The following is an 11,681-nucleotide window of genomic DNA, read 5'->3' on the forward strand; positions in this document are numbered from 1 at the left end:
CCGGAGCACATGTGAGTTGGTGTTGCGGCATGTAGGTAATGTAGTGAATATTTTATTACTTGACCGGAGCACATGTGAGTTGGTGTTGCGGCATGAAGTGGTACAGTGTTCCAGTGTGAGTAGGGTGTTGCGGGCATTTGAGGTAAAGGTAGCGTTGATTATTGAATGCGGCAAGTACTGAATATTGTATTAGTTGACCGGAGCACATGTGATTTGGTGTTGCGGCCAGCGGCCATTTTATAAAAGTATTGGTAAGTGCGTAGGTAATGTGCGCTCGGAGCGCACATGTCACTTGCTGTTGCGGCCATTTTATCAACCAATATAATAATTAAGTGCGTAGGTAAAGGTGGCGGTTATGATAGAAAGTGAAGTGGTAGAGTGTTCCAGTGTTGCTGTGCGGGCATTTGAAAGGCATTTTAACGGTAGCGGTGATGATTTAATGCGGGAAGTACAGAATAATGTAGTAGTTGAGCGGATCACATGTCAGTTGGTGTTGTGCGTAGGTAATGTGCGGAGCGCACATGTGAGTTGCTGGTGCGGCCATTTTATAAAAAAATTATTAAGTGCGTAGGTTAAGCTGGCGGTTATGATTTGGCGGTTATGATTTAAAGTGTTTACACAGGATGGAGAAAGTGATAAAGTGATGGAGAAAGTGAGAAAGTGGGCATATTAATATGTAAAGTCTGTGCTGTGTGTATCATATACAAAAAGGGCAATGTTAAAGTGGCCACGTGGGCATATAGAAATATGTAAAGTGTGTGTTGTGTGTGTATGATGGGATGACAGTAAGTGCGTAGGTAAAGCTGGCGGTTATGATTTGAAGTGTTTACACAGGATGGAGAAAGTGAGAAAGTGGGCATTGTAGGAAGGGGAATTAGAAAGTGCTGCATTTTAAAGTGGCCATTGGAAAGTGGGCATATGTAAAGTGTGTGTGTGTGTGTATGATGGGATGACAGTGGCCATTGGAAAGTGGGCATATGTAAAGTGTGTGTGTGTGTGTGTGTGTGTGTGTGTGTGTGTGTGTGTGTGTGTGTGTGTGTGTGTGTGTGTGTGTGTGTGTGTGTGCAGGGGAATTTGAAAGTGGTGCATTTCAAAGTGGCCATTGGAAAGTGGACATATGTAAAGTGTTTATATACAAAAAGGGGAATGTTAAAGTGGGCATGTGGGCATATATAAAAATGTCAAGTGTGTGTTGTGTGTGTATGATGGGATGACAGTGGCCATTGGAAAGTGGGCATATGTAAAGTGTGCGTGTGTGTGTGTGTGCGTGCACACACAGGGGTGAGAGTGTCAGATGAACTTACCAAGGACTCTGCAGGGCGTGTGTGTGTGTGTGTGTGTGTGTGTGTGTGTGTGTGTGTGTGTGTGTGTGTGTGTGTGTGTGTGTGTGTGTGTGTGTGTGTGTGTGTGTGTGTGTGTGTGTGTGTCTACACACAGGGGTGAGAGTGAGATGAACTTACCAATGACTCTGCAATGCTTCTTTGGGGGTATGCTGTCAGTGCAAGTGTGTGACAGTGAAGTAGGTGTGTGTCAGTGATGTCAGTGTAAGTTTTGGCCAATGACAGTCGTGTGGGCGGTGTGTGTCACAGTGGGGCGTACCTCTTGGGCAATGACAGTCGTGCTGGCCACGGACCAATCACATTCACCGCAGCTAGTACCAACCTTTGATTTTATATATTAAGATATATATATTTACATTCTTTCTTTAAAGCAACAAAACATGCGAAATCTTATGTTTTTAAAAACGAAATCAGTTCTGTAGTATTAGATAATACGTACTGCGTTTTTTAAAAATTATTATTCAACTCAATGCCATTTTTTATAAGTTTTAATATACTGTACCGAGCACCCTTTGATTTATATAACAGGTTTTAGCCACCTCCCCAGCAGTGGGACACTTTCCTGTTTGTGATCATTTGTTGCCAATATCCCCAGCAGTTTGAGCTGCAAACTGTAATAGACAACTTTACATTAGTAATGTAAGGATACATTGTAGCTGCTGAGTTACACTGACTGAAGCAGCCATTATGTTAGTCACACAATCAGGATTTTTACAGACTTATAACAGGAGCACCAAATGATTGCCAGCTTAGGAAAGAATGTAGAATTATACATTGTCGCGTGCTTTACGTATACACATAATAATTTTAAAAAAGGGGGAATGTAGTATTGCTGATTTAATCGTCTCTCTGCCCTTATGACACCCAGGGAATATCCCAAGCTTTTTTTACATTGTGCATCCCCTGGTAGAAACTATTGGTTCCGCGAACCCCTAATTCAGGGGGGGTTGGGGGATCAACTCCAGTCCTCAAGGGCCACCACCAGGTCAGGTGTTCAGGATAACCCTCCTTCAGCACAGGTAGCTCAGTCAGGGTGCTGATGCAGAGATATCCTAAAAACCTGACCTGTTGGTGGCCCTTGAGGACTGGAGTTTCCCACCCCTGAATTAGGAGCAACACACACTTAATAAGGTCCCTAACTGCAACTCAGTGTTTATAGACTGCATGGGTGATATAGCGGGTCAATGATTGCGAGAGCTTCCAAAGTCACACCCCACAATGCCTTGCCACAGTGGACGCAAAGCATTTTGGGGAGCGACTTTGGAAGCTCCTGCTGTAATTGACAGCTATATTGCCCATGTTAAGGTGAAGTTTGGGCCTTACTAAATGCATAGTCCCCACACAGGCTCAGGAGCCCACCTAACTGCCTGGGATCCAATAAATATTTTGGGGAGTGAACGTGGAGACACCGCCCAACCCGGGCAGCGCGAGATTTTTCTGAGGGGGGGGTGGGAAGAGTGCGGGGCCTCTGCAACCGCCCGTGCCCCCCCCCCCCCCCCCCAAGGCATGTAAATTAAATGCCGGGGGATCGCGTGAGGCCTCCGCAACTTCCCTTACCTGGTCTTCGTCAACGCTGCGTCAAATGACGCCGTAGGGTCACGTGACCCCGCTGCGTCATTTGACGCTGAAGCAGGGGGAGCACAGACTGAAAAGCTTGGGCACCCCTGCTCTAGGGAATCACTGTCCGGGAGGGAGATTGCATTCACAGAAGTGGATAGGACACTCCACTTCCATTGACGTCATGGGGAGCCGGCCACAGCCATGTGATCGCTTGCAGGCTTCTGGCACCGGAAGGGTCCCTGATAATTGTATTTAAGGAAGCCAACTGCATTGTTAAACTGCTCACAAAATATTTGACTTTATTATGCACACGCGGTGTCTGTTTGTGAAAATTGTTCTGTGACCCTCAACCAAAAACATGTTCCAAATGAGTATACAACAGGAAATAAATAAGGGTACAAAGCTTTGAACTCACAAAAACATGCAGAAAATGTTAAAACAACACTTGTATTTTAAAGCAGCAAAACGTGAAAACTTATAAAGGTATTTTTTTTAAATAAATCAGTTCTGTAGTATTAGATAATAGTGATTTTTTTTGTATTATTATTGAATTGTTAATGCCGTGTTTAATTCGTTTTAAAGCATCCTTTGATTTCTATACCAGGTTTTAGCCCATCTCCCAAGCAGTGCAACACCTTCCTGTTTGGGATAATTTGTTGCCAATGTTCCCAGCAGTTTGAGCTGCAAATTGTAACAATAGATCATGTTACCTTGGCAATAGCAGGATACATTGTAGCTGGAGTTACACTGACTGTAGGATTGATTAAAACTGAAAGGCGGCCATTATGGTAGGCACACAAATCAGGATTTCAACAGATTTAGAACAGGAGCACCAAACGATTGCCAGCTTAGGTAAGAATGTAGAATTCATTGTCACGCTGTTTACATATAAAAATAAGAATAAAAAAGGGGTGTGGGGGGGAGAGATGTAGTATTGCTGCTTTAACAAGTAACCACAAATTACATATTATAATAGCTGTGACCAAATGAATCGTGGTATAAAAGGAACAAACGCGTCATCATAGCACAGAAAGTTATCTGATACTATAAAACATTCATTATAACACTTCTGTACACACAGAAACACTGCACCTGTGCTAAAAAGCTGACAATCGGACTACAACAGGAGACAGATACTGATGATATTTTTCTCATATAGCACGGGCAGTAGTTTAAAAATAATCATTCATCGAGCTCGTTAGAATAGCATAGAAAGTCTGAGGTTCTGATGCACAAATTGCCGCCCTTTTCCAATTCGGAGCGAGCGAGCGAGCACACAGCCAGAAGTGCAAACCAGCGCTTAGAGGGGGAGCTCAAATTTCTCACTGTGCCAGGACAGGAAGCTTGTTAAGAAGGATTGCACTGTACGGTCTGCCCTTCCCCCCAATCACTGTGTAGTGAGGAGGGCTCTCCCAAGAATGAGACACAGCTGGGGGGAGAAAAAAATAACACACTCCACCCTCAGAACATCTGTGTTCACAAGAAAAAGCCGGCACCATGAACATGATCACACCGCCACTACAAGGTTGCGAATGCAGGCGAAAGACGCCCTGCGTACAGTAATGTGTCTGGATAGACATAGTCTAGTGCAGTGTTTTTCAGCCGGCGTTTCGCTAAAGGGTTCCCTGCCATTCTCAGGTCATTTGACAATTGCACCAAATACAGAAGAATTTACAATGCATCTGATCTCAGACGTGCTATTAGAGAGGGTTGGGGTTCCTTACAATGCATCTGATCTCAGCCGTGCTATTAGAGAGGGTTGGGGTTCCTTACAATGCATCTGATCTCAGACGTGCTATTAGAGAGGGTTGGGGTTCCTTACATTGCATCTGATCTCAGACGCGCTATTAGAGAGAGCTGGGGTCCCAGACTTTCACAATATAATTATAGGGTTCATTAACGAATAAAAGGTTGGAAAGCACTGGTCTAATGTACTTCGTGTGTCATATGCAGCGGTTGAATTTGCCTAAATAAAATGAGTGGTACTATGGCTGATTCAAAAATATTGTAGACCTAATAAAACATTGAGGTGTATTTTATTGCCAGTGGTACTCTGGGTCTTTGTGACACAAACACCATCACTTAGATTGTAAACTCTCTGTGGCATGGATTTCCTTTCCTATTATATTCCTTTGTTGCACTGATTATATACATTTCCTGTACTCTATTGTCTCTTTTGTAAAGCACTGAGTACACTGTGCGCACTATATAAATAAACACATACATACATACATCAGACTTTGATCAGTGATGACGTGACAGTGAATGCATGAGATTAGTGAGCACATGTAGGTGGTGTGTGTTGTGCAATTCAGCTGTCAACAGACATACATGCTGTCCCGATGACGTATATTTAATGAATACACATTGTATATGCAACTAGAAAGCAGGTGTGAACGTAGGGTGTAACTACCTGCTTAGTAATCATACAATATGTGTAACATGTTATGTGTAATCAGTGGGCATGTGTGTAGCATATATCAGATGTGACCAGCCACAGGGTGCAAAATAACTGCGGTACAGTTTGACTACTGCATTTAATTTATGATCAGTGAACATGTTTAATTATGCATGTTACACATTGCACCACTGTGCATGTGGGATATCAGTACTGCATATGCATTTACAGTAGCCAAGGCAGTAGGTTTTTTTTAAGCCTTATTTTGGTTAAGGAACCCAAAAATTCTATTGTGAAATTCTGAGGAACCCCAACCCTCTTATAGCAAGTCAGAGATAAGATTCATTGTGAGGAACCCCAACCCTCTCTAATAGTGCGTCTGAGATAAGATACATTGTACATTTTTCTGTATTTGGTAACATTTTCAAAGACTTGAAAATTGCAGAGAACCCTTTAGGGATGCCCGAGGAACCCAAGGGTTCCTAGAAACCCCTGTTGATGAACAATGAGCTAGGGTCTGTGCAAAGCATATATTAGTATGTTGTATATTAGAAGTATTAGTATTGTATATTAGAAGTTCATTGAGTTTAGAATTTGCATTTGAAATCTCAAATGTGTAATCAATGTATACAAATTTTGCATATTACATATTCTGTCAGCACATACACACATTCTGCATGTCACATGTGATTAGTATGTGTACGCACTTCAAGTGTCCATCCAACTTTAGATTGCAAGCTCCTTGGACTAGGAGGCACCTAACCTATTATGTTATCATGCGTAAATGAATGTTTTCGGTTTGTTATGCGTTACTGTCTCTCACCCCCATTGTACTGTGTTGCAGGAGATATTGGCACATAAACTATAATAATACATATACTGTCTCACATTCACATCATGTTTACGTAGCGTATGCACAAGCGTGATCAACGCATCCGAACTTTCACCGCAGCTTATGCTGCCTGTCAATGGAACAACAAAAATATAGCTGTACATAAGCTTCTGAGACCCGAGGAGAATCTCTTTCAGAAACTCAGCAGCATACGCAAGCCCTGCCACTGTGGTGAATGTGCAAAATGGAGCGCACTCTACACAGAACCTAGCTAGAATGAGACGGATAAAAGGATGACACCAGTATTGGCTGCCTGACTAACTGGTGCAGACTGTCAGCACCTCTCAGCGTCATTATGCAAGCTTTTCCACCTGAAGCATGGGGACTGCAACTCCCTCTGGGTTTATACATTGCTACATTATAGTAATGAATTATACAGATTTTGAATGTACATAACCCCCAAAGAATGCCCCCTGCACTGAAGGTACCAGATGCAACACTATCTGTGCCCAGCCTGCAGGAGGTTGCATGTCCTTGTATTGCAGCAGCCTCAGCCTCCCTGCAATGCATACATAATAATCACAGTGAGGGTGTGCGTTATTACGCGGATCAGTCTGTGTGTGCGTGCAGCGCGTGCTGCTCCTCCCCCCGCAGCCTGTATGTCTGCTCCGTGTCCCGCTCACACTCGCACAGAACCTCCCCCCTCCGCGGGAGTGTCCCCGGCGCACGTGGGGGGAGAGGGGTGGCGCCTGACACGTCATCAGCCCATAGTAACCAGCTAACTCCCAACGTTCCGAAATCGAACTCCGCCAGACATGCCCGAGCCGGGGATTTAAAGTGACAGTAAACTACCCCACCGCCAATTGTATAGAAGGGAGAGAGACAGAGAAGTCTCATGTGAAGCGATGGCGGAGTCATGACCTAAGGGTCAAAGATCGGCGGTGAAAGTGTTATGGGGAGAGGCGGCTGGAAGTCATATGACCCCCCCCCCATGTCATCGCATTATGCAAAGCTGGGGATTTGCCACCGCCCTGGACTAGAAATCCACGGCAGAGTTTCATAAGGAAATTGCATGACATTAAAATGTTGCTGCTGCGGTTGTTCTTGATTATCCCTCGTTATCCATATACTGTACAGTACCATAAAAATGCCCAACGTGGTTCAGGCGATGAGATCAGATGCTTTCGGGGTGTATATATCAAAATAATGTAGTAAGACAGCTAAGCCCATCTGACAAGCTGAACCACGAGATACTGCAGACCAATGCAAAATGAGGAAATGACTGCAAAATAATCATAGCCGCAGATCACTGCTGATTCCTGCAATGCTCATCTCATACACCCCCTCCCAGCAGTGGTGTAGCAAAGATCTACACTGGCAGTTCTTTTATTCCCCTTTATATTACCAGACAGTGTAATGCAGAACTGATTCAGTCAGACACATTACTGTATACAGACCAAGCAACACAATACACCACCCAGACACCAAGCAAAGACTGCAGCTGCAAACCCATGAAGCCGGCATCCACTTATAAGACAGGGGGGGGGAGATCTGCCCTTCTAATGACACGAGCTGTGTGCATCAGCCCTCTGATCCCACAGCCACACATCAAACCCCCTTTTTTGCTTTGTGGAAATGGTGCCCTGTATCTTTAAAAGTGTACAAATCCCCATTGAACATGCTGTCCCCCCTTACCACGTGTTCTCTGTTGTTGCTGGGCTTGCCATTCCAGGAACAGGGCTGCTTGCAATAAGGTCTCCAGGCTCATCTCTCACTCACACACAATGATGATCCCTGATCCTTCTGATTTTCCAATCCGCCCCAAAAAAATAAAATAAAAAAAATAGCAGGGATGTCTTAAAATTTCTTCATTTCCCCTCCCCCCCCCCAATCACCCCCAAGAAAAACAAAACAAAATTATAAATAAATGCAACACAAAATATAACCCAGATCCCCCCACGAATCTTCCAGACAAGAAAAGGGTTGCAACAAGATGGCGATGAGTAACAGAAACACAACAAGAAAAAAAAAAAAAAAGGGGGACTAACACAGCCCTGAGCTACTATAGGGCGGAGAGAAAACCTGGGCAGGAGCACTGGATCCCAGTCACAAGGGAGGATGCAGTCAGGGATCTGCTTTTGGTTTCTGGTTGCAGAAGAAGAATTCACACTTGCCACCCCTGCTGCAGATCAACCTGACAGTGCTGCAGTGATGTGATATGCAGGCGTCTGCTCAGCACCATCCTACACTCAGGTTTCAATAGTACTTGGTAGACAAGCTGTGCAATACATGATTACCAGGGATCCACATGTGTGGATATATATATCTTTTGGGGGGAACACGGTATAACACAGCTCCTGTACTTTTTTCCCCATAGCATTATTGTAATAATTAAAAAAAAATATGTATTTTTATGTTTTCTAAAACAATTACAATGTACAGGCGGGCCCCACTAATACAGCGGGTTTCCGTTTCAGACCCCCGCCGAAAAGCAGACATAGCCTTTTGACCCCCACGTATGCATCATCTCTACTCAGAGGCGAAGGATGCGCTCCACGGCCCACTGTGAAAGCCTCCCCAGCGCTAGCACCCACCGGAACCTAGCCTTGGTGTTCCGCCTGCCCAAGCTGGAGCTAGGGGAAAAAACAGAACCGATATCCGGTGAAGGCCGCCCATTGCCACACCCCAGGGCCGCTGCCCGTGTCACGGTGACCCCATGATGGCAAGCCACAGCAGAGCCACGCAGATAAAGAGAGCCAGGACATAACACCAAGCAAGCGTCTCGCTCGTGTTCTGCTGCAGGCACCTACACTGATCATCCGCCGTATTAGCGGAACACCGAAAAGTGGGGCCCTACTGTAATATTATTTACAAAAGTAACAGATTCGACATGATTTAGAAATGTGAATAAATGTGTATATTATTGCGCATGTCCAAAAATAATTCCCCCTTCCTTGGTCCCATCCTCACATCAGTCTCCTGACCTTTTTTTTTCTAGAAATTGTCAATCCACTGCTGGATGAAGGCCTCCTCAAGGAATATATATATATACATATACAGCAGGGCCCCGGGTATACGTTGGGTTCCATTCCAGGGGCCCGCCGTATAGTGAAAATCGCTGGAAAGCGGATCCGGCGATTTTCAGTTATGTGCATGCGCAGACCGGCGTTTTTGCCGTTCTGCGCATGCGCGGCCTATGGTTTGCGCGCGCAGGCTACGGTATGCACGCGCAGACTACGGTCTGTGCGTGCGTGCCTGTTGCACCCGTCCGTTCTGCGCATGCGTGGCGTATTATCCAACATGGCGGCCCCCTTCTCGGTACCTCCATATCGGAGGATCGCCGAAAAGCGAAGCGCCGAGAAGTGGGACCCTGCTGTATATATATATATATATATATACTGTATATATATATATATATATATATATATCGGCAATAGCCTTGTTAGTCCAGTTGCGATAGTGCAGAATAAATGAGTTCTTCAGTATTAGGCTACGGCCCCGCTGGCGCTGACCGCGCTCATGCTTGAGAGCACTGACGTCACCAACTCTCCAAGCATGAGAGCCGGGTGTCCTAGCTATTTTACAGGGGGGGGGGGGTTTGCAGGCAATCTGAGCGTGCTTCAAGGTCTCTTTTTTGTTTATCTAAGCGCCGAGCGTGTGTGCACGAGCCGGGGTGGGGCAATTAAAATTGCCGAAACTAAACTTGGCAAGCACCGCGCGGTCAGCACGCTCAGCGCTAGCATGGCCGCAGCTTACGGTGATACATTTTTACTTGGACTAACAGTTTGTCATAAGACAGGTTTTTGAGAGTCCTGCTCTCTTCTTCAGGTCAGCAATACTAGTTTACAGAGGAATCTGCTAAAACAGGTTTATAGCATGTATTTATATATATATATGCATGTATAAATATATACATACATACAGGCTAAGCACACCTCAGAAATGTATGATAAAGGTATGTTTTGGCGCGTTTGCCCTGATAAAAGTCCCTTTGAGGACCGAAGCGTTGTTTTTTTCTATAGACTTCAAATACACGTTTTGGACCTTACCAACATGGTGCCGCATTTTGTTCATCCAGCTAAACTCCGCGATAAAGTCACGGTTGCTGCCCTGGGTGATGTACCTGTTTATAGAGGTTATATAAATATATATATATATATATATATATATTATTTTTTCTATATGTAACAAACAATATACCTGCAACAGACTAAATATAAATAAATGATGCTAAAGTCAGGTCAAAGGTATGGCTAAAAATAAAAGTGAAATCTTGTTTGTCTGTGGGTCTGCCACGCCTCTCGCTCTCATTGGCCTGCGGGGTGGGGTGACGTCACGGCCAGGGCTACGTAGGCCATGAGACTCACACCACCCTCACACCGCGTGCGCCTCGGAGACAGTGGCGACCCAGACGCCGTGCACTGCACAATCCAACCGCCTCACACCCTCCACCCACCCGGCTCTTCTCCTCACCCCGTGGGATCGGGGGGGGGGAACGACCGCCGGGGACCTGGGTGAGCGCGCCTTTGACCAAGGGCCTACCCACAGGCCCTTCGTGCCGGGGACGAAGCTGAGGGGGGGGAACAAGCGCCGGGACAGCATAAGGCCTGGGACATAGACAGTTTGCCCGTGCGGAGGCGCGCTGAGGCTCTCCCTGGCCTTAGACAGCACGCCGTCCATGGGCGTGTCTGGGGGCCGCTCACTTGACCGGCCCTGTGCTCCGGCGAGCGCCAAATCTGAAAACTTGGTGAGACACATGCTTCCGCAAGCGTGCGGAAGTGTGCGTGAGCCCCTGCTAAAGCCGCTCTCATTGCGGCTGCAGGGGCTCAGTGCTGAGTGTGAGTGCGCCTCAGCACGGATCAGCAAGGCTGATCCCATTATGTCCACAGGCCTAAGGCTAAGCCCACATCACTCACCGCACACGGCCACTCTGCTGTTCTCCTCACCCCGCGGGACCGGGGGGGGCGACCGCTGCCGACCAGGGTGAGGTGGGTGAACGGCCACGCGCGCCAGGGACCGTAGTGAGGGGGGGGGACAAGCGCTGGAAACATTTGCGGAGCGCCGCACACGCACCCATCCACTCTGCTCTTCTCCTCACCCGGGGGGGGGCGACCGCCGCCGACCGGGGTGAGGTGGCTCCTCAGCGGGGACCTCCGGAAGCGCCTGGGAAGGGGGGGGTAGGAGCGCCGGGGACAGGGTGACCCAGCGCTGGAGAGAGGGGGTGGGGGAAACAAGCGCAAGGGACAGGGGGGGAGGAGGAAACACTGCTAGGGACGGGGGGGGGTGGGGGGTGTACAAGCATGGAGGGGGGGAAACAAGTGTCTGGGACGTGGGGGTGGGATGCAGGGGGGCGGGAGAATGATGAGGGCCGCAGGGGGGAAGAGATGAGGCCGCAGGGGGGTGAGAGTGATGCGCTGCAGGGGGGGGAGAATGATGTGGGGTACAGGGGGGTGAGTGATGTGGGGTGCAGGGGGGTGAGAGTGATGTGGGGTGCAGGGGGGTGAGAGTGATGTGGGGTGAAGGGGGAGTGATGTGGGGTGCAAGGGGGAGT

General features: G+C 47.0%; 1 protein-coding gene across 2 annotated transcripts in view; it reads right to left on the reverse strand.

The window, feature by feature from the left end:
- MNT (MAX network transcriptional repressor) overlaps nt 1–8,105 on the reverse strand; it is a 108,509-nt gene extending 100,404 nt beyond the window's left edge. Inside the window, exon 1 of one of the 2 annotated variants that reach the window (XM_075594366.1) lies at nt 7,826–8,105. In XM_075594366.1, the coding sequence (XP_075450481.1) occupies nt 7,826–7,898 (73 nt within the window). In that variant the 5' untranslated portion in view covers nt 7,899–8,105. The remainder of the gene's footprint in view (nt 1–7,825) is intronic. The other variant, XM_075594367.1, reaches the window with a different exon arrangement.
- Between the last annotated feature and the right edge of the window lie 3,576 nt (nt 8,106–11,681).

The sequence above is a fragment of the Ascaphus truei genome, chromosome 3, assembly GCF_040206685.1.
Source record: "Ascaphus truei isolate aAscTru1 chromosome 3, aAscTru1.hap1, whole genome shotgun sequence".
In the NCBI taxonomy this organism is placed as follows: domain Eukaryota; kingdom Metazoa; phylum Chordata; class Amphibia; order Anura; family Ascaphidae; genus Ascaphus; species Ascaphus truei.